Source organism: Euprymna scolopes, chromosome 2, assembly GCF_053919585.1.
Source record: "Euprymna scolopes isolate OS-2025 chromosome 2, ASM5391958v1, whole genome shotgun sequence".
Lineage (NCBI taxonomy): Eukaryota > Metazoa > Mollusca > Cephalopoda > Sepiida > Sepiolidae > Euprymna > Euprymna scolopes.
Genome location: NC_136483.1, coordinates 190,484,475 through 190,509,846, shown reverse-complemented (window position 1 = coordinate 190,509,846; position 25,372 = coordinate 190,484,475). Strand labels below are relative to the sequence as shown.

The following is a 25,372-nucleotide window of genomic DNA, read 5'->3' as shown; positions in this document are numbered from 1 at the left end:
AGTTTTAATTTTTTTCAATTCCCAATTCTGATTAATTGTCCCAGCACTTGTCTGATGTGCACCCATCGAACTGGCTGGTATCTGGAATTTATTGATTTGATGTGAATTAAGTACAGTTTACATCCTGATTTATATTTTTCATTTTATTTTTTATTGGAATCTCCAAATTATGACAACGTTCAAAAGCTGACCTATCTTGATATGTGTATGGATGAGACGTTGAGATTGTATCCAATTGCTGCTCTGTAAGTTCTATGAAATTTGTGTAAACCATTTAAGCAACATTAACAAAAACAAACTATATCTATATATTCATAAAATTATGAGACATTATCTGTGTGTGTGTGTGTGATTATCGAGTCAATGTAACTCTAATCATCATCATCATCATCATCATCATCATCATCATCATCATCTTTTAACGTCCGTTTTATATGCTAACATGTGTTGAACAGTTTGTAGAAATTGGCAAACTAACCTATCTCTGCCAGGTCTTTATCCCACTTTCTCTCAAGTCGCCTGTTCTGCACACATCTCTGTATACTGTCTAAATTGAATCTGTCTGACTTTGAAAATCTAACGAGATAACTTTATAACTTTATATATATATATATATATATATATATATATATATATATATATATATATATATATATATATCTATATATATATATATATATACTAGCATGGGTGCCCGGCGTTGCCCGGGTGTTTGGAGGTGTATGCTGAGCAAAAAAAAAAAAAAAAGAAATGGTCAATTTCTTTTAACTTTGACCCATATTATGACCCCTTACAATTTATTGTTTTGGGCTGAAATCAAGTTATTACGTTAGATCCATGTCCAAGGAACCCATATCTAAAATTTCAAGTGTTTAGACCCAATATTCTCGGAGGAGTTTGGTAGAATTTTCAAAGGTCAAATCGTTAAACTCTGACCCCTTAACAGCCTAATTTCTGGCCGAAAACCGATCACATGGATTTTTCCATATCTCAGTACCCTGTATATCAAATTTCGAGTCTGTAGACTAAAAATTGACAGAGTTATTGCGTAGGGAAATGTACACCGACACACAGACACAGACACACACACATTCACTTATATATATATATATATATATATATATATATATATATATATATATATATATATATATACTAGCGGGGGTACCCGGCGTTACCCGGGTGTTTGTAGGCGTGTGTGTGTGTGGGGGGGGGTTAAGTAATAATCATGTTTAAATATTATAAAAAAACGATGTTAAAAAATTGGTAAAACCAAAACAAAAACAAAAAAAACAGCGAACCCCCCCTCCCCAAAATAGTGAAAAGCAGAAAAAATGGCATAAATAACCCTGTTGGATCGAACCTGCAATCTTAAGATAACAACGCTGTGTATGTGTACATGTGGGGCTGGGGTAAATTAAAGAATAAACGAAGTAATAACCCTGTTTAGACAAAAAAAAAAAAGAAACGTTGCCCGGGTGTTTAGAGATGTAAAAGAAAAAAAACAGTTTTGGTGGGGAGGTAGACTGTAATTCGAAGCCTCGAGGCTAAGGCGTAATAAAAAAGGGGTACATGTCGTTGCCCGGGTGTTTAAAGATGTGTGTGCTCGGGCGGGGAGGGGGTAATCAAAACAAGAATAAGCGAAGTAAATATTTTTAAATATTAAAATGTTAAAACTTAAAAAAATTGAAAAAAAAAAAACATCCAGAAAATTAACTTAAGGCAAACGAACGATGTTAAATGTAAAAATCGGAAAAACAAAAAAGAAAATGCGAATGTGATGGAAAAATAAAACAGAAAAAGAACGTTAAAAGTTCTTTAAAACATCTGAAAAATAAAAACACTGGCTTAAATAACCCTGTTTCAATATTATAATTTAAAAAAACGAAAAAATAGACATCTCACACAACGATTCGAACCCAAAACATTTAGTTAATGAGGGCGCCCTCATTCATGAGAGGACACGTTTTGTTGACCCCTCCATGTAGAAAACTGATGCTTTTAGGGTGAAGAAATTAATGTTTTTGGCCAATTTTTCGATACGGTTGGAACTTTAAAATGATACCAATCCGTAAAAATCCGTGACTCGTGTCGAAAGTTTTTGCAAGACATACAAACACACATACATGCATAGAAACACGCATTTTCGCTTTTATATATATACTAACGGGGGATACTCGGCATTGCCCGGGTGTTTGGAGGTGTGTGTGCTCGGGCGGGGGTGGGGGTGTTAATCAAAACATAAGAATAAGCGAAGTAAATATTTAAAAAACACACACACAAACTAACGTAAGGCAAACGAACGATCTTAAATATAAAAACGGGAAAAACAAAAAAAGAAAATGCGAAAACTAAAACAGAAAAACGAACGTTAAAACCTCTTTAAAAAATCTGAAAAATAAAAATAAAAAATACACGTAAAAAATGGCTTAAATAACCCCGGGGGTATCCGACGTTGCCCGAGTGTTTTTGGAATGTGTGTGGTCGGGTGGGTGTGGGTGGGTGTTAATAAAAACCTAAGAATAAGCGAAGTAAAAAAAAAAACCCAGAATAACGAACGTTAAAAAATCTGAAAAAAAAAAACACGTGAAAAATGGCTTAAATAACCCTGCTTCAATATTAAAATTTTAAGAATCGAAAAATAAAAAAGACATTTCACACCACGATTCGAAACCAAAACGTTTAGATGTTGAGGCCGCGCTCTAAACAACTGAGCTAAGACGACGTCGACGAAATTGTGTTGCTTTTTTTAATCTTTAAACTAAACAGGTTACGACGTCATTTGCGCATGCGTAGAACCGAACTCGTCATGGGAGGAGGGTTTTTGCTGACCCCTCCCTGTAGAAAAGTGATGATTTCAGGGTGAAAACATTAACGTTTTGGCCAATTTTTTGATATTTGTCGGGCGAAGGTTGAAAGTTTAAAATGATACCGATCTGGCGAAAATCCGTGACTCGTTTAGAAAGTTTTTGCGAGACATACAAACACACACGCATACATACATACGCACATTTTCGCTTTTATATATTATATATATATAGACTAGCGGGGGGTACCCGGCGTTTCCCGGGTGTTTGTAGGTGTGTGTGCTCGGGCGGGGGTGAGAGGTGTTAATGAAAACATAAGAATAAGCGAAGTAAAAAACTAACGTAAGGCAAACGAACGATTTTAAATGTAAAAATGTGAAAAACAAAAAAAGAAAACGCGAAAAAGAAAACAGAAAAACGAACGTTAAAACTTCTTTAAAAAAGAAAAACAAAAAAATACGTAAAAAAATAGCTTAAATAACCCTGTTTCAATATTAAAATTAAAAAAATCGAAAAAAAACCCAGACATCTCACACCACGATTCGAACCCAAAACGGTTAGATAATGAGGCCGCGCTCTAAACAACCTAGTTAAGACGACGACAACGAAATTGTCTTGCTTTTTCAAATATGTATAGTAAATCATGTTCCGACGTCGTATGACGCATGCGTAGAACCGAACGCGTCATGAGAGGACGGTTTTGCTGACCCCCCCTCCCTGTAGAAAAGTGATGATTTCACAGTGAAGAAATTAACGTTTTTGGCCAATTTTTCGATATTTGTCGGGCGAAGGTTGAAACTTTAAAATGATACCGATCTGGCAAAAATCCGTGACCTGTGTTGAACGTTTTTGCGAGACATACCAACACGCATACATACACACATACAAATACACATTTTCGCTTTTATATATATAGACTAGCGGGGGGGGGGTTACCCGGCGTTTCCCGGATGTTTGTAGGTATGTGTACTCGGGCGGGGTGGGAGGTGTTAATGAAAACATACGAATAAGCGAAGTAAAAAAACAGAAAAACGAACGTGAAAAATACCTCCCTAAAAAACACGTGAACAATGGCTTAAATAACCCTGCTTCAATGTTAAAATTTTAAAAATCGAAAAAAAAAGACATCTCACACCACGATTCGAACCCAAAACGTTTAGATAATGAGGCCACGCTCTAAGCAACTGAGCTAAGACGACGTCGACGAAATTCTGTCGCTTTTTCAAATAGTTAAAGTAAATCAGGTTACGACGTCATATGACGCATGCGTAGAAGCGAACTCGTCATGAGAGGACGATTTTTGCGGACCCCCTGTAGAAAACTACTGATTTCAGGGTGAAGGAATTAACGTTTTTGGCCAATTTTTCGATATTTGTCGGGCGAAGGTTGGAAGTTTAAAATGATACTGATCTGGCGAAAATCCATGACCCGTGTGGAAAGTTTTTGCGAGACATACAAACACACATACATACATACAAACAAATATTTTCGCTTTTATATTTATGGAAGATATATATATATATATTTATATATATACATATATATATATATATATATATATATATATATATATATATATATAGATAGATAGATAGATAGATAGATAGATAGATAGATGGCCATAGAAATATAAGTGAATTTAGTAAGCATTCATATATTTAAGATGGCCACAATCAATTATGCAAAATTAGATTCAACCGATTTGCATATGTTAAATACATATCGAATATGCAACAATATTCATATACATTAAAAGTGTGCATCATGAATAATGCAAGTGATATCATCTGTAATACAGCGTCTGTTATTATACTAAATGTGACTTAATCAACGTTTCTTTCCAAAGGGCTTTTTTCCGATAAACATTAATAGCATAAAATATATACGTAACTATAGATGTGACTATCAGAACAGATACTATACTATGCTCCTAGACATAATGTTTGGTATAAATATAACTATCTTAATAGTTACTACACTTTGCTCCTAGCTACAAGATCTAATATAAATATAACTTTCAGAACATGTACTACGCTTTGCTCCTAGCCAAAAAAGTCTAGTATACGTGTTACTATCAGAAACGGTACTGCACTAAATATATAATCATGATATGAAGCAAAAACTCAATAATTATTTTTCCATTAATCGAAAAATTATTGGAATAATAATAATGTCAGTTTTGGATAGAGTTTAAAATAAAACGAAATTAGAAAAAAAAAATCCTATTCAAAAACATAATTTAATTTTGTAAAAGTAGTCAGAATGCATTTTAATTTCTTATTTATTTACTTAAAAAAAACCGCACTCCATTTACTCTCACACAAGAGCGACAGCACAAAGCTACTTTTCCTCTTTGCTATAATTGGTCAAGTATAGAAAGAAAGGTTATATGATGAATATAAGTAGGGAACGCTAACTACATGTCTGATGTGCGAACAAAGGGCATTTATTTTATTACATAGATCAGAAACCGAAATGCATTCTGGTGGCTAATATTCTAAACCTACCAAACTGCTAAGCTAAACATTTTGTTTGCTTCTTGATTTTTTAAAAAAACTTTTGAAACTCATATTTCGGCTGTAGTTTCAAACCATATAATAATTTTGGCAGAGATAAATCAATTCAGTCTATGAAACGAATTTGAGGCTCTGTCCGGTTCAAAGTGATTTATTAAGCCGTAATTGTTTATTCCTGCTTTGTATTCACTTCATTTGACAAGAAAACCTATATTTTCGCGAGTTTACTTAAATTTAATAAAAATTTGGGTCAATTAATAATTTAATGAACATACAAGGTCGTAAGAATTAAATTTAACTTTCAAAATTTTATTTTAAAACCTATTAATTTTATTTAAATATCCGTGGTCGATTTCATTACAAAATTGATTTTTTAAACAATAAATATTTCTTCGTTGCATTACATCTCCCCCCAAATGCAAATATTTTCTTAAAAGAAGTTAATAAAAAGAAAAGTCAGGTGTGTAAAGAGGGGAGGGGGCAATGAGATAAACAAAAATGAAAGTAAAAAGACAAAAACAAAAAAACTCCCTGTCAACACCGGGTAGATACAGCTAATGATTAATATTGGTGAGACAATATTTCAAAATATTCAAATCAATTCAAGTGGGGCTGTTTCCCAGCTAACTATGGCCTAGTTGTTTTCAAGTCTAATGTAAACAAGTTCTTATTGGACCGATCTCTTAAATAATTAAACCCTAGTCAAGTTCCACCATTACCAATTATTACAGTGTTGTCTCACAGGCCACCTGACACCCTTATCCTTAAGTGGTCTTTGGGCTTTGATAAGTGGTGATCCCCTCCCCCAGTAATAAAATGAAATATTTATCAAATTAATATCTTTTACTTGCAATTTAAAATTAGTATATCTAATAATAATTAAAGTTTGATGTTTAGTCATTTTAGTATCGATTTCGTTTTTGTTTTTTCATATTTCAATTTCCAGTTCAATTTCGTTTTTTTTATTTAGTATTTTTTTCTTTCTAAAAATAATTCATTCTTTCGTGTTGCGATTAGCAATTATTTCACGTTTTATTGAATTATTATTATTTTAGTAAGGAGATCATCAACATAATAATAACTTAGTCATTCCCTAATTTAAAGAGTTCAATATTGAAATCAAACTTTGAATATTCATTTTTAATAATTAATTTCTTTAAACAGCGGCCATGATGAAAAATTTTATGAAAAATTTAATATGAAGAATAAAACTTTGAATTTTCTGTTCTCATTCTTTAATCGCCATATTGATAATTTCTTTTGATCTTTTTTTTTTGCCTTTTTTCAGGCTGTCAAGGGAAACTAAAGAAGATTGCACCATTAAAGGAATCAAAATTCCCAAAGACACCGGAGTTTTCTTTCCAATTATGTGTTTACATTATGATTCCAGATATTGGAATGAACCGGAAAAGTTTAATCCTGAAAAGTGAGTATCAAGTTCTGATGAAATATTGACACAGGTAAGCTTGAAAGTGGAAGGTGTGGGAGTGTTAAGCTTATTTTTTAAAATCTCTTTTATAAAAAAACTTGTGAACTGAAACTGTTGGATAAAAGAATTTGAAGATCGTGCACAGACATAAATTCCATGTTAGCACAGAACAAAGAAAATACCAGGTCGGACTTTGTACTCACATATTGACCTCTGATATAACAAAGAGATCCATGTTGGACTTGTACACACATATTGACCTCTGATGAAACAATAAAAGCAAGAAGTCCGACGAACACAAAGACAGAGAGATGGAGAGAGGCGTACGATCGTTAGGTCATTAGATCGTCAACCTCAACATCCACCTTTCACCATCCTTGCTAAACACATCCAATGACGAACCGAGAGGCAACATAATAATTGAATAAATATAGTTTTGTTATGAAACCGTCTGCGTGTTTGATTGTCCAAAAGGCTGGAACAAGCCAGAGTGTATATATTTATTAGCCATATGCATCTTTGCAGAAGTGCAACAAACATGATTATATATACGTGACAGTGGTAAACAGATAACATGTAACGAAACTACTGTTAAAAAAAATTTCATTTGACCAATTTAGTTTTGCAAATATTTGTTGTCAGTGATTAGGGTTAGGATTAAAATTATTCATATATTTCTTATAATATTCCTTGGATTAAGCCCTTCTCAACTCTACCTAATCAATTCAATGCTTTAGCACAGAGAAAAAAAAATCAATGAACGTTTTTGTGCAATATCGACTCAGGGTTTAAATATTTAATTAAAATATTTTACATCCAATCAGAGAGATTAATTATTTTTTTATGTTTGACCTTCATCTTCGTCGCCAACTGTTATGTTTGCAGGTTGAACAAAATGACGTATAAGGTAATACAAATGAAGACTCAACAAACAAAGGTAGATCAATAAGAAATGTATTAGGAAAAGTATATTTACAGTATATTTACATAATGGTTGGCAGGTAAGAGAGTCTTGGCTGGAGAACATATCTGCTCTCGGCTTGGCCTTCGGTAGCTTCTGGTTAACACACACTCAGACTAACCGAGTCTTGTTATTTATATATTATCCACATATGTAAATGAGTGGGTGCCACCACAACAATTTTCATTCTAAAATAAAACAGAAATCAAATATAAAGAAAAAGGTTAGGGTTAGGGTTAACTTAAACGTATCTTTTAAAAGCCAGTCCAGCAGTCAAAATTGTTTCAGTTAGATTGGACGAAAAGATGCTGACTCACCCACACGTCCGCATCTGTGCATGAAAGCTGTTCACAGATACTAATCATGGGAGAAAACGACACACATTGAACAAACATCTGGAAACATGAATTTTCATTGATATAGAACATAGTATTCTATGACAAATACAGAACAGGTAAGCAGGTCCATAAAAGACAAGACCATCAACGCAAACATTGTAACATGAACAAACCTGAAAGAACTCATTATTGATGTAATCATTCCAAATTACCATGGCCTTAATACAACAGAGCAGGAAAAGATAACAAAATCAAGGTCAAGAATGATCTAAAAACAACATGGTCTTTGAAAGATATAAACATTATACCGACTATATTTATTTAAATACTAGCAGTTCAGTCCAGCTTTGCTCGGGCCCTATGTACTGTTCATAACTTTATGTGCACACACACACACACACACACACACACACACACACACACACACACACACACACACACACACACACACACACACATACATATATATAAATAAAAATTACAATGAAATTTACCAAAATGATCCAAGATGGTAAAATTAAAGTATATTATAAATATTAAAGAATTAATATTTATAAAATTATCTCAGCTAGATGTAAAAGCTCGATAAAACAAAATAGGAGATATATGTTTTATTAACTGTTTGCTCGTATATATATATATATATATATATATATATATATATATATATATATATATTAAAAAGTTTGACTCATATCAAGGTAATCTAAATCTAAAATTGGCGGAGGAGTTTGGTAGAGTCTGTGAAAGTCAACTCTTTCACCTTTAACCTATTGGCAGCCAAATGTTCGCTCCAAAACTGATTAAAAAGCTTGCTGCATGTCTGATTACTCTTTATATAAAATTTCAAATATTTAGACAAAAAATTTGCTGATTAGTTTGCTAGGGATTGCAAAGGTCAATTTTTTTTTAATTTTGACCCTTTAGTAGTCAACTTTTCAGCCAAAACCCGATTAAAAAGCTTGCCCTATGTTTGAATACACTGTATGTAAAATTTCAAATGTTTAGATAAAAAATTGGCTGAGAGGTCAAACTTTGACCCCAGTTTTGACCCCTTAACATTTTTTTTTAGGCTAAACTAAAATGAAGTTAAAAAGTTTGATCCATGTCTAAGGAACCTACATCTAAAATTTCAAGTGTTTAGACCCAAAATTAGCGGATTGGTAGAGTTTTCAAAGGTCAAATCGTTGAACTTTGACCCCTTGACAGCTTAAATTTCTTGCCGAAAACTGATTAAAAAGATTTTTCCAAATCTCAATACCTCTTATGTCAAATCTCGAATCTGTAGACTGAAAATTGACAGAGTAATTTGGTAGGGAAATGTATACACACAAACAGACACACAAACAGACACACAAACAGACACACAGACAATTTAAATTTTATAGATAGTTGTTGTTTCACTATGTTTCGGCCAATTATTCCTCTGGCCTTCTTCAGGGGCCCTTGGCACAGTGGATAGAAGCGTTGAATCTCTACAGTTTCAGGTGAGCATCGTCTGAAGATAGCAGTTTCGATCCTACCCAACGTAGGCGAGAGGATTAGTTAGCCAAAATGTTGGGAGGCAACAACAACTATGGAAAGCAGTAATTACTGAAGAAACAGTTAAGAGACTCAGCATTCCTATTGTGTTGTGGTTTAACACCTGAAGAATGGCAGAGGAATAGTTGGCCAAAACGTAGTAAAACAAAAACTATGAAGATGAGGATAACAGTCCGCAAATAAGTAAACATACATGTTACTCATTTCAAAGGATTCCAATAAAAAAATAATACATAACTTTTATATCGTAGGAGTAACAAGCCTAATGAAAAATTCTTTTTTTTTTATTACATTTTCACCTTAAATAAGGCACAGTACCACTTTGATGTAGGAGGCTAAAGTTGCAGAGATACTATGTAGGGAGTTGAGCAGCAAGATGTCTGTTCACATTACACTTGAACTTCTGCATGTTAGTACAGTTGGGAAAGCAGGAATCTGGAAGAAAATTCCAAAGTCTAGCAGTTTTGGGGAAGAAACTATTAGAGTAGAAAGCTTTCTTATATCTAGGGATCTCTACTGTGAAGGGGTGGGAGTTTGCTGTTTATCGAGATGGTCGGAGGTATTTACGTTGAGGGGGTTCAAGGGCTAGTAGTTCGTCAGAGCATCCACCATTAAAATAATTGTAAAACAGGCAGAAGGATGCAACATTTCATCGATGTGACAGAGGTTGAAGCTTAGATGACAGTTCAAGACCTATCATGTTGGCGACTCTCTTTTGAACCTTGTCCAGGAGGGAGAGACTCATAGCAGATGCACCATCCCAAGTATGACAACAATACTCCATACATGGGCGAATGGTGGCCTTGTAGAGGTACAGGATACTTTCAAGTGTAAATAACTTTCTAGCATAATAGAAAAAGCCCACCTTCTTTGCAGCAGCCTTGGCAATGCTCTCGATGTATCTGTTCCAACTCATGTTCCCTGTGAACGTTAAGCCAAGGAGTTTGAATGAAGTACTTTAAAGTAATGTATCTTTAGCCATAGCTATTGGTTGTTGAGAAGGTTTTTGTAATTATTAAAGGAAATGAGATTTGTCTTGGCAGCATTGAACATTACCATCCATTTTAACCCCATTCCACTACAGACTAGAGGTCTTCCTCTGAGTTTTCCGCCATTGCCTTGGATATGTGTTCATTCGTTTTTCCTTGTGCCTGTTATAGTGCGTGGTGTGGTGAGAAACTCAGAAACAATTTTATCAGGGAGGTAATTTATGAATATCAGGAATAATAAAGGTTTAAGGATCGACCCCTGAGGTACACTTGCATTTATATCATATTGTTTAGCCTAGAACCATTGAAGACAACCTAGATTCTTCTCTTATTTAAGAAGGATTTAATTATGTTAAGTATTCGTCCAGTAATACCATAGGATCTGATTTTCATGAGTAGACCATCGTGCCAAACCTTGTCAAAAGCCTTAGATATATCTAGGGCTACTGCCCTTCTCTCCCCTCCCTTATCCAGTAAATAATGTATACGTTCAGAGATTACAGTTAGAATATCTGCAGTAGAACGGGCTTTCCTAAATCCGCATTGATGATCGGATAGAAGTTTAGCAACTGTAAGATGAGCTTGATTAATTATGGACTCAAATATTTTGGTGAAAAGAGAGAGAAAACTAATGGGGCAATAATTTATTGGGTCAGTTCTTTCACCAGAATTCTTGTAAACTGGTACAACAGAAGCAGTTTTCCAGCAGTAATTAAGGGAATTGTTAAAGATTTTGGAGAGAATTGGAGCAACCTCAGTGGAGCATTTTTTAATAGTACAACCGGGATGAGATTAGATGCATATGCTTTTGAGGTATCTAAGTTTTTATGATATCATGCACTTGAGAAGGAGTGATTTTCAGATCATCTAGTATGGTTTCAGTCCGCAAAGGAAAATCGGGGAGGGAGAGGTTTGCTGAGTTCAAAGTGGAGTTTAAGGCAAACTGACGAAGAAGCATGTTAGCTTTCTCGGTTGCCATGCAAACAACCTCATGATTGTTGGATAGTGGGGGCATTTTTGATTGCCCATTATTTACTGCGCTTGTAGATTTTCCAGAAATCACGAGTTCCTAATTTCTGTATTTCAATGTGTTTTCTAGTGGTTTTGGTATGTTCTCTCTTAGCTGTCGCTACTTCTTTCTTACAATTAAGAATTACTTAAACACAATTCCAGGAAGACCAAATTGTAGCAAAATACTAATAGCACCCATAAAACGGACACCGTCTATATTTAAAAGAACTTGAAGATATAAATTAAAATCATAATTCTAGAAGTGTATTTTTAAATTTCATGATATTTGTGGATTCGTTTTTTTCTGTGATCATTTTTTCAGTTTCTTCGTAACTTCTGAGTGCTATCTTGAATTGGCTAAAAGTCATGGGTTTTTCTTTCTGGGTTATCACGATGGTAAATGGCTTGAAATCACTCGGTAATCCCTTAAGGACCATGGAAATTAACAGACTGTCACTTATAACTTCGCCAGACATTTTTAAAGAATTTGCAGTTGTCTCAGCTCTTATAATATAATCAGTAATAGTTTCGGCTTACATTCGTTTTAGAGAGGTCAGTTCAGTTTATAAAGAAATAATTTTGGGTTTTCCTTTCGATAAATAATGCTCTCTCAATATGTTTAATGCTTTGCAGCCGTCGTCCAGGGCTTCTCTCATTACCAGTGATAGACTTCGGTCATCTAAACACTGTATTAATTCCGCAAAGACAGTTGCGTTCTTTTCAATGAAGTCGGGGTCGTTTCTGTTTTCAGGTTGTATTTGTAGTACTTTGTGTAGCTTTTGGATTCGTAGATATCCCAGAAATTTAACTTGCCACAATTCGAATTTTGATTCGGATCCATGGAAATAAAGACGCACACTGGGCCCATAACCTCTAGAAGTGTAAGCCATTTTTAGTTTCAGAACAGTTTCAGATGGTTCGCTGTTACATACAAGTCCTGGGAGGGGACTTGTTTGTAGTAGACAGTTCCACAGAACAAAATATTCTTACCGTGTCGAAACCCGGGAAAGAACATGTGAAATTGCTCCAGAAAAGGTTTAATATTTATGAAGCAATTCTGGTTTCTGATTGGTTGGTAGCAGAACGTTAATCAATTTGATTCGTCACTTCTTAGCAGCATCCTTTATAAATAGAATCGTCCGACTGTGTGGGATCATACCCCATTATCACTCCAGTGTGATGGGATGTGTCTCCCAGCGGCTTCGACTGCAGGGAGACAGGGTAGTACCAGTCAAGGATTCGTCACTTGACACTCAGCCCAACAGGTGAGGGGCCGGGAACCGGCCCAGCACCTGTTGGACTGAGGTACACCGCCTGGGTAATACCTAGGAGGTCCACCCTCCCAGGCCATGCCACCGGGCTTTCCGGTGGGGCAAGTTTATTGCTTGCTGCCTGAGGCGCCCCGACCGGGGAATGCCGACGGGGTTACTCAGGCAATTTTTAAAATTGCAGGAGTGCCCCTCCTTTAGGGGAGCCTGCGGGTATCCCACTTTCCAGGCCTTGTGCCAAATATTGACGATGTGGGCGGCAATTAAATATATACCCCATTATCACTCCAAAATATTGCAACTGTATGTATATAGATTTCTATATATAAAAATACACACATAAAAACACCAAAATCGAATTATACCCATGCCAGGAATAAAAAATGCAACTTTGCCAAAAGCAGGTTTTTTCCTAAGAAAAGTACAAAAATTATTTGTTATAATTGTGGACGACCTAATCACAAGATTTTCCAATGTAGATACAGGATTCAAAATGGCGGCTACATTAAGAATGTAGAGAGCTCTGTTAGCGAACATACATTTTTATTTTCGTGTACATTTGATGCTTCAACAAACAATAATAATTTTCTTGTCGATTGTGGGGCCACGGCACATGTGATTACAAAGGAATCTGATTTTATCAATTTTGACCCCAACTTTAAGCCACAAAATCATTTTGTAGAACTAGCTGACGGGAGTCGAGTCAATGATATCGTTTTGAAAAGAGGCAATGCGAAAATCTCGCTAAAGAACAATAAAGGTGAATTGTGTTTCTGTATTCTAGAAAACGCTTTTCTAATCCCAAAATTTAAACAAAATATATTTTCTGTACAAGCTGCCACAAAACAAGGTGCAAATATAAATTTTAGCCCCAATAAATCAAAACTGGTATACCCGAATGGAACTGTATTCAACATTAAAGAAAATAGAAGACTATATTATTTAAATAGCGTAGTCCCATCAAAAACCGCCTACCATGATCTACAGACATGGCATAAAATTCTTGAACACTGCAATATTCCTGATATCAAAGAGTTGCCGACTGTAGTTGATGGAATGCGAATACAAACATTAAAAAAAACCTTCAACTGCGACGTCTGTACGCAGGGGAAGATGACAAACTATGAATACAAGATACCAGAAAAAAAAACAAAAAAGCAAAAAAAAAAAAACAAATTTAAGCAGAATGCATATATTTAGTTCAACTTGCTTCGCATATATAGAGAAAAAGAGTAAATTGAATATTAAAGCTGACAGAGGTATATTTCTAGGATACGATAAAAACAGTCCAGCCAATTTAATATTTTTTCCCGAAAAAAATAAAATAAAAAGAATCCGGTGTGTAAAATTCACAGACACGTTTAATTGTAAAGACGAAGACCCGTCATGTGAAGAGGATGGAATTAAAAAAACAATAAAAATGACCGAGACAAGAGTGTCCATGATGATGATGATGATGATAGGGTCGAGATATCCAGAAAGAAATAGAAGACGACCCGATTTTTTTGTGGTCGACAGTATAAGGGATTATCGGATCGACTATTGCTGTTAAATGGAAAATGCGCCAAAAAGTTTCAATGAAGCAATTAATTCAGAACAGTGTGATGAATGGAAAATTGCCATGAACCAAAAATGATACCTATACGGTGGTGCCTCTCCCAAGGGATAAACATGTTATTTCTACCAGGTGGGTCTTTACAAAAAAGAGTACAGCATCAAGCGTGGAGCAGTGCAAGGCGGGATTTGTTGCTAAGGGGTGCTCTCAGATTTACGGTGAAGAATACTTTTCTACGTTTTCGCCGACCACAGGCCTAACGACAATCAGAGTTTTACTGCAAGTAGCATCACAGTGTGACCTAGGCATCCATCAAATGGACGTAAAAAATGCTTATTTGAATGCCCCAATGGACTGTGAAATTTATATTACTCCTCCAGAGGGATTTATAATGAAAAATAAAAATAGCGTGTGGCGACTTAACAAGTCATTAATATGGTCTAAAGCAGAGTGCTCAGTGTTGGAACACAGTATTCCATGATTATATTATTAAACAACAATTTAGACAATGCGCTGTAGACCTCTGTTTATATACCCAACACAAAGACGATAAACTACTGATTTTGGTTTTGTGGGTCGAGGATATTTTAATCGCATCAAATTGTGACATAGTTTTAACTGATGTTAAGAACAAATTAAGTAAAAGATTCAAAATGACCGATCTTGGCAAAATATCCTGGTTTCTGGGGATAGAATTTACTCAAAGCAAAGGACTTGTTACGATGACTCAATCGAGGTACATCGAGAGAATGCTATCAAAATTTGGAATGGGAGAGTGCAAGAAACGCTCTACACTGGTCGAAAATGATATTAATAAAAAGTATACACACAGAATCTGAAATAATAAATGACACACAATATCGCGAAATTATAGGTAGTCTTGTATATTTGATGACTGCAACCAGGCCCGACGTGTGCTGTACAGTAACAAAACTGTCACAAAAATTATCACGACCGACAATGAAGGATTTAAACAGAGCTAAACAAGTCCTACGTTATTTAAAAGGAACTAAGGAGCAGAAGTTAGTATTTGCAAAATCAAGAAATCCCCTAAAATTAGAAGTTTTTTTTTCGGATTCAGACTGGGCAAACGAAGAAGATCGCAGGAGTGTATCTGGATATTGTTTCAGACTCTCAGAAAATGGGCCTATTATTTCATGGAAATCTAAAAAGCAATAGATTGTATCTCTCTACGTGTGAAGCAGAATTTATCACGATCACACACACGACCCAGGAAGCACTCTACCTTAAAAATATCCTGAAGACTATTTTAGAGCCAGAATTGATTACAAGCCCCGTGGTAATTAATTGCGATAATCAAGCCAGTATAGTTTTAGCACAGAGCACGGATGATCAACCAAAGATCTAGGCATATGGATATAAAATGCCATTTCGTAGAAAACGAGAGATCTAGGCATATGGATATAAAATGTCATTTCGTAGAAAACGAGATAAAAAAGGAATCCATTATTTTGAATTACATATCATCAGAACGAAATATCGCTGATGTATTTACGAAACCGGCGACACGGATAAAGCTATAACGTTTTTTTCTCAAAACTTGTAGGTGAATTCAACTGAATAATTTTTTTTTTCTCTATCACTGCCCTGTATGTATATAGATTTCTATATATTAAAAATACAGACCAGCGAAGTTCCACTTATGAGAAGGCTCTTACTCTTTTGCATGAATATCAGCAGAAAACCCTAGGGGTAATGCTCAGAGTATATAGATTTCTATATATAAAAAAATTAAAAAAAATAATGGTCCTGGACAAGACGTTAAACTGTATCCATTTTATTAGTATTAACACTTTAACCTACTAATACTTTTTGCTTAGGAAAAAAAAAAAAAATCTTTGTAATTTTCCTTTTTGACGTTTGAACACAATTAAAAATGGCGTCTTTTTAAATGCTAAAATTCTAAGATCCAAATGATTTCTAATTTTTGTTATGTCTAAGTAAATATAAAAATATATATTTATTTTTGAGCACAACAAACACAAGGGACTTCCCCATTATAAAAAATAGGGAGGATGTTGCAATATTTTGGAGTGATAATGGGGTATGATCCCACACAGTCGGACGATTCTATTTATAAAGGATGCTGCTAAGAAGTGACGAATCAAATTAATTAACGTTCTGCTACCAACCAATCAGAAACCAGAATTGCTTCATAAATATTAAACCTTTTCTGGAGCAATTTTACATGTTCTTTCCCGGGTTTCGACACGGTAAGAATATTTTGTTCTGTGGAACTGTCTACTACAAACAAGTCCCCTCCCAGGACTTGTATGTAACAGCGAACCATCTGAAACTGTTCTGAAACTAAAAATGGCTTACACTTCTAGAATAATGTAATCAAGTGTTAATCCCAAGAGGGAGCCCTTTGATATCTGCAAACTGACTGAAGTAAAATGAAAAAAAGATAGTTTATAAATAGTCAGGCAATTGAACTAGCATATACAGTCTTACTTCTCTTTCAGTGAACCACATCCAATTAAGAACTATTTGTAAAGCTATATTTGTCTGTCTATTATTTCAAAACGTTTTTTTAATCAATAACCATAAGAAATGCTCATTTGGTATACAATCTGTTCTGGCTTTGGGTCATAATTCCACCGGGCAACGCCGGTACACGGGTTCTGCTAGTTTGGTATAAATCTTCAATGGGTACAATGTGAATAGGGAACATGTGTTGTCTTGCTTCTCTTTCAAGGAACCACCACTCATTAAAAACCTTCTATTATTTGTAGAGTTGTGTTTATTTATTCCTTTAACACACATCTTTTATCCATTAAATCAACCACCATAAAAATCTGCTTTTGAATAAATCATCTCCAAAGTGAATAAAGAAACGAAGGTAGCCAAGCATAACCATTTGCCTCAATAGATTTTCTTTATTGTGGACATTCTGATCGCTGAAAATTTTTGAGTAAGAATTGACCTATATTTTTCTGTCATGCTAAAGCCTTTTTAATTTTTCTAAAGAAAAAACAATAAATTGAAACTGTTGCTAAAAATACTTTTTTAAGATTAGTGTAACAATTATGAAAAATGTGTAGAACTTCATACAAGAAAGCGATTTTTATTTCTCTTTTCATAAATATGAAAAAAAGATCAATGATTCCATTTCCAATAAGTTTATTCTATTTTTTATTTTTATACTAAATTCATAGATTTATCTAAGAAAATATTTGAAAATAATTTGTTTTAATAGAAGATTAAAATTAAAATTACAGAATCATTTAAAAATTACATTCATGGTATATTTATAGTTTTTTATTTGTATATTTGCTAACAGTTTTGGTTTATATTTAAAATAAGTGGAATATAAATAAAAGGCCTTGTGTAGTAAATTTTTAAAAATCTGTCAAAAAAAAAAAAAAAAAACTATTATGAAACAATAAAAGTTTGATGATAAGATTCTGATTAAAACTTCAACACCATTTTTTTTTTCTAGAATTATCCAGTGTTTTGTTTTTGGTCCACCAATAGAATTCACCCTCGTCTGTTTGTTTGTTCATCTGTTCGTTCCCAAAATTCTCAATAACTACTTATTACATTTTTCTGAAATTGTGCATGAAGTTACAACTGCCTAAGGGAGGAAATGTAACATTCTTGGATTTTTTATAAAAAATCTGGTTGCATTCCCAGGGGTTAAAAGGTGTCAAAATGGCCAAAAATAGCACTTTTTGGGACTTTTTTTTATTACACTTTCACCCCAAACAAGGCACGTTGCCACTTTGATGTAGGGGGTTACTATTAGGGACCTAAGTTGCATAGTAATGTAGGGAGTTTAGTAGTAAGATGTCTGTTTACATTACACTTGAACTTCTGCATGTCAGTACAGTTAGGGAAGCAGGAAACCGGAATAGAATTCCAAAGTCCTGCAGTTCTGGGGAAGAAGCTATTAGAGTAGAAGGCTTTCTTACATCTAGGGATCTCAACTGTGTAGGGGTGGGACTTCACTGCTTGTTGTAAAACAAGCAGAGAGATGCAACATTACGTCGGTGGGACAGGGGCTGAAGTTTAGGTGACAGTTCGAGACTTATTAGATTGGCTACTCTCTTTTGAACCCTGTCCAGGAGCGAGAGACTAGTAACAGATGCACCAGCCCTAATGTGACAGCAGTACTTCATACATGGTGAATGGTGGCTTTGTAGATGTACAGGATACTTTTAGGCGTAAGTAACTTTCTAGCACAATAGAGAGAGCCCACCTTCTTTGCAACAGCCTTAGCAATAATCTCGATGTATCTATTCCAATTCATGTTTCCTGCAAATGTTAAGCCAAGGAGCTTGAATGAAGTGCTCTCAGGTAAAGTATCGCTAGCCATAGCTATTGGGGGTTGGTAAGGTTTCATGTAATTATTAAAGGAAACGAGCTTTGTTTTGGCAGCATTGAATGTTACCATCCATTTTTGACCCCATTCCACTACAGACTGAAGGTTTTCCTCTAGCGTTTCGGCCATTACCTTAGATATGTGCTCATTAGTTTTCCCTATATGCCTGCTATAGAGTGTGGTGTCATCGGCAAATATACCCATCTCAGAGACAATTTTATCAGGTAAGTCATTTATGAATATCAGAAATAACAACGGTCCAAGAATCGATCCTTGAGGCACACCCAGACTTAGAATCTTTTCCGATTATTAGATTTCGCTGAAAATTACTCAAAAGCAAGGCCATATGGATATACATCTGGAAACGTAATATTTTTAATTTTTTGGGCTAATTTTTATTTTTCTCCTAAAATTCATACTTATGTCTAAATAGGGGTTTTAAATGGCACCGAATCAAAAATAAATTATGGTATCGTTTGCCATGAAATGGTGTCATTTAGCTGTTTTAGCCCAATGTTTTACATCAGGGCAGGGTTTTAAATGGGCAAAATCGATAACAGTTCTATGACACATTTTGGCTAACAGTACAAGGAAAGTAAGTCTTGTAGACTCGATTTTACAAATATTGATTATGTATTCATACATTGAACTTGAATACATGCGCTAATTAATTTTCTCACCGATGAGCTCAACAACTTGTTTGTTAGTATAAAGATACTTTTGTTGGGTGATTTCAAACAATGTGGCACTAATAGAATCCATTAATGGATCTCAAAAATTTCTTCAGCGCTCAAATTACACCACTCAAACTTTAATGTGTGATTATTTTATATCTGTTTTGATTCATTTACTTCATATCGATAAAATAACGAAAAATAACAATGTGACCCCCCCCCTCCTAAAAAAAATTTAACATCTAGAATTTAAAAAGAAATATTAAGACAAAAAAAAAACTTTATACAGAAGCAATACCTTGTCATGGTTATACTTTTTACTAAAGTTGCTTCATTACCTTTTATTCAAAAACATGAGAAAGGCATCAGTAGGGGGGACCATATAGTTTTGGGTTTGTTGTAAAATATTTATTTAATTGATATTTTGAATTATCCATCATTTTTGTAATTCCAGCTTCAGTAAAGAAAACAAGGCAAAGCAAACACCATTTACATATCTTCCTTTTGGGGGCGGACCAAGAGTTTGTGCTGGAATGCGATTGGCTGAACTAGAATTCAAGATGGCGGTTGTACAAATGTTGAGGAAATTTCGTCTTGTTCCATGTGAAAAGACTACAGTAAGTAATCTTTGCTGAACATCTTTTTATAAAATACTCTATATTGAATGGTGCAAAAATAACGAGATTTAATCTTCGCTTAATATTAATTCAATTTCTTGGTTTTCAATTTTGTTAATGAAGCATTCCAACCATATTTTAATTTTATTTGACTTTGAGAAATAACTAAAACATGTTCTTTCCTGGTGGTAATTTTTCGTAGAGTGGGCATGAAAAAACTTGTCCTGTTCATACGAAGCCAGAACTATAAAAGAGACTACAATTTCAATTTCATTCTTGACCAGAGGGTTCTCATATTTCCACAATTTGTCACCGTGAATTTCCTTTAAAAGGGGAGTTGCGAATTCTTCTTCAAGGGAGATAACTCTTGTTTTGACATGGTTAAAAGTAACCAGATTTAATATTAATTCTATTTCCTCTTTTCCAATTTTATTACTAAAAACATTTCAATCATAGTTTAATCTGAGAATCAACCAAACTAAAGAATGATAACATTCTTTTTATTATAAATATTTTGTAACATTCTCTTGAAATAATTTTTTTCATTTTTTCTCATTGTAGAAGAAAATTGAATTTACCAAAGCAGCAATTTTGAAAGCAAAGGATGGAATTTGGATCAAAATTGAACACCGTTAAATACAATATCAATTTTTGAAACATAGATGATATATATATATATATATATATATATATATATATATATATATATATATATATATATACAAAACACCATATAAAAACAACACTAGCGAATAAATACTGGGAACTCAAAGAAAGTGGACATTCGCCGGTAGTCGAATGGAAAATAATAAGACAAGCTACCACGTGCAGACATTTAGACGACCCATGTAAATTATGCCTCCATGAAAAATTTCCTATCCTGTACTTTAAAGAACCCCAAAATCTATTAAACTGTAGACGAGAAATAGCAAACAACTGTGTTCACAAAATAAAACTTACTCTAGGATAGCGATACAAAATAGCTTTAAAACTAACAAAAACAATAGAAAACAAACAAATAAATAAATTAAATAAACATGTGTATACATAAACGATCACACTTATATGTATATATATATATATATATATATATATATATATATATATATATATATATATATATGTGTGTGCATGTATGTGTGTACACATATGTATATTTATATTTATATATAAAAAAAAAGGAGGAAAATGTCTACCTTAAACCACTAACCTAGTTCTAAAACAGATCCTTTATTCGATAAAATGCATGCCCATTGGCTGATAGGAAAGGGTGCGGTGGACACTAGAAAGCTGATTGGCTAACTAAAATCCTCAACATATATAAAAACGAGAAACAACCACAGAATTCGCGCATAAGCCTGACGAATCCTATAGTGGATGAAACGTAGAATATTCAGTGTAGCTTAATCGCCATATATATTTTATAAATTACTATATATATATATATATATATATATATATATATATATATATATATACACACGAAAAACTCTCTATTGAAGCATATTAGAGCTCTTAATCATGGTCAGATCCCATATAGCATAGATTGGTTCATCATTAGAAAAACAAGCACTTATTACTCTGGGTTAAAAACATAATCTACTTGGTCACAAAATTGCTCGGTCACAAAATACACTTAAATATGATATTTTAATTTATGCAGATTTCGTATTTATTATAGAGCCAATTTTCAATTGATTATCATATTGTACCTAATATATAGTAATGATTTCAAAAGTAAAAACCAAATATGACTTGAGTGCTATTAGCTAGAATCGAAACCCAAAACATTTAGCACTCCAGCCGCGTTCCCTACCACTTGAGGTAACTTTACAGATAATTAAGAAATTTTTAGCTATGATTAGTTTTACACATGCACAAGAAATAGAAATATGTTGGCAAGTTGAAATGAACATTTTGCATTTTAACTTGCCAACTCATGTACGCATTATTCATCCATCCAAACAAAGATTTTACTCTTTATAAACCATCCTTGATGTATGATTACTATTTCCTGTTAATATCAGTGTTATGTGACCAGTAGTTTCAGAGTTTATCAGTTAAATATTTGCATGCACATCGACACACATAAATACATACTATATATAGATAAACTAGCAGGCTGGCTGTCATTGCCCTGTCGTAAAATATGCATAAATATTATATTTTAATTTATACAGAAACTAAGACATGTGAGTATCATAGTTTTTCTAAACAGTTCACTTCTTGTAAGCAAAAGAAAAAATACTCCAGCTGAGATCGAAACTAAAACCTAAAGACAGTGAGTCAAGTACGATAACCATTAGGACAGCTTGCCACGTATTAAAAAAAACGTTTTCTAGCTACTTATTCTTAACATAAAGAGGCTGTCATGTGAACGATTTGCATATGCACAGTCGTGAAACAGTTGACGAACAGATAAAAATCCGATGACTCCCACGTACCAATTTTTCACTTTTGACCTCTTAGTAACCCTTTTGTCTGGATGAAAACAAACTTAAAAGTTTTCCACGTGTCTGAATACCCTATACACCAAATTTCAAGTCTGTAGATAAAAAAATTCGTTGAGTATATAGGCTGAGAATTGTCCACACACACACACACACACACACACACACACACACACACACACACATATTCTCATTTTTATAGATATATAGATAATAAATTCTTCTTAACTTTAACATGTGACTGCATTTTCACAGTATTACCAATTGCCAGAAGTGTTTTCAGTTGGCATCAATTTGTATTGCTTTTCTTATCTTTTTAAAAGTAAAATACAAAAATAGCTACCTCCATATTTTTAAATATCAAATTGGCCTCGTTTCAACCTATATAAAAGCAAGTAAAGTTCTGCAAACTTTTCATCCTTAAATCATTTTAAAGATAATTTTATTTTTATCTTCATACTAAAAAAGGATTTGGTTCTCTAATAATTTCCAGTAATTAAAAAGATTAATGGCGTAAATATGATGCAATCCAAACATTGTCTATAGGCAATAAAAATGGTTTTAAATATTATTAAATAAAGAACCAATTTCAAGTTAAAATCTATTTAGTATTACGCATGCAGTAGAAAGAAAAACGTTTGAAATGTGCCAATATGCTACAAGAACAGTGATTTTCAAAAAATAGAATCGCACAGCATACCACCATGTTATTCTTTTGTATCGCTCAAGAAAAAAAAGTATTAAAATATCTTTTTTCTGTACTATGCAATAACACATTGCTTTTTAACCCCAAAACGTTCCCAGTATCATAATTTAAAAAAATTATATATTATCGATTACATGGTGATTTGATTCGAATTTTTGAAAACTGTTTACACCGTTAATAATTATGATTACCTAATTTTCTATAAAACATAAAAATGAAATTTTTACCAATTTTTCATAAATACTTTTTTTAAAATAGTTTTTATTATTATTAATTGAGATTTCTTGTTGATTGTAGATTTTATTTTAGTAATAAATTTCTTGAAAAGAAAAAAAAAATCAATATTAACTAATAGTTAATATCTTTAATGTGCTTATGAATATAAAAAACATGTTTTAAAATAAAAATCGTTTGATATTAATTGCTTTACTTTTTTTTATCTATCATTGTAATTTTCGTATGTATTACATAAATGAAAAATAAAACGTTTTATCCTTAAAGCATATTGAAAATGATTTTTCCTTTACTTTCATGCAAAAAGCAATTATAAAAAAAGAAGGTTCAACAATTTTCTTTATCTACAAAATATAAATATAAAGTGTTTTACCAGTTTTGCATGAATATTATTTCGTTTTTTTATTTTTAAAAATATTATTTGAGATAAATTGTTTACTGTAGATTTTATATTATAATTAAACTGATTTAATTGTTTAAAAATCAATATTGACTAATAAATAATATCTTTGATGCACTTATGAATCTAAAAAAAAACATTTTTATAACAAAACTTTTTTGAAATAAAATGTTTTATTTTTCTCAGGAATCCTTATGTTTTACTTATGTATTGGATGAATGATGTTACGGGATGTTTTGAAAATAAAGTTCTCTCTTTTATAAATGTTTCTTGAATTGTTCATTGTTTCAATTACACCTTGAACTATTACAAGCAACTGATATGTACATGTAATTGATATCTAAACACTGAAATATTACAAGCAACTAAAATGCAGACATTGAACTATTACAAGCAACTAATATCTAGATATTGAACTATTACAAGCAACTAATATGTACAAGTAATTGATATCTAAACACTGAAATATAACAAGCAACTAATATGCAGACATTGAACAATTACAAGCAACTAATATGCACACATTGAACTATTACAAGCAACTAATTATGTAGACATTGAACTATTACAAGCAACTAATATGCAGACATTGGACTATTACAAGCAACTAATATGTACAAGTAATTGATATCTAAACACTGAAATATTACAAGCAACTAATGTGCAAATATCGAACTATTAAAACCAATTAATATGTAGACATTGAATTATTACAAGCAACTAATATGCAGACATTTAACTATTACAAGCGACTGATATGTACAAATAATTGATATATAATCACGGAAATATTACGAGCAACTAATATGTAGATATCGAACTATTAAAACCAATTAATATGCAGACATTGAATTATTACACGCAAATAATATTCAGACATTGAACTATTACAAGCAACTAACATGTAGACATTGAACTATTACAAGCAACTAATATGCAGACATTGAACAATTAAAAGCAACTAATATACGGACATTGAACTATTACAAGCAACTAATATGCAGACATTGAACTATTTCAAGCAACTAATATGTACAAGTAATTGATATCTAAACACTGAAATATAACAATAAACTAATATGCAGACATCGAACTATAAAAACCAATTAATATGCAGACATCGAACTATTACAAGCAACTAATATGCAGACATCGAACTATTACAAGCAACTAATATGCGGACATAGAATTATTACAAGCAACTAATATGCAGGCATTGAACTATTACAAGCAACTAATATGTAGGCATCGAACTATTATAAGCAACTAATATGTACAAGTAGTTAATATCTAGACATTGAACTAGTACAAGCAACTAATATGTACAAGTAGTTGATATCTAGACATTTAACTATTACAAGCAACTGATATGTAGCAATTGAACTATTACAAGGAACTAATATATAAACATCAAACTATTTCAAGTAATTGGTACACATTGAGTCATTACTGGCAATTAATACACACAAATTGAACCATTGCTAGCAGTTAATACACACACATTGAACATTTGCTAACAATTAATACACA

At 33.0% G+C, this 25,372-nt stretch overlaps 1 protein-coding gene across 1 annotated transcript; it reads left to right on the top strand.

The window, feature by feature from the left end:
* Nucleotides 1–201: 201 nt before the first annotated feature.
* Nucleotides 202–20,688, top strand: LOC145241231 (cytochrome P450 3A18-like). The gene is made up of 4 exons (XM_080104012.1): nucleotides 202–245; nucleotides 6,612–6,749; nucleotides 19,890–20,052; nucleotides 20,614–20,688. The coding sequence occupies exons 1-4, from the start codon at nucleotides 202–204 to the stop codon at nucleotides 20,686–20,688; spliced, it is 420 nt and encodes a 139-aa protein (XP_079960138.1).
* The last annotated feature ends 4,684 nt before the right edge of the window (nucleotides 20,689–25,372 follow it).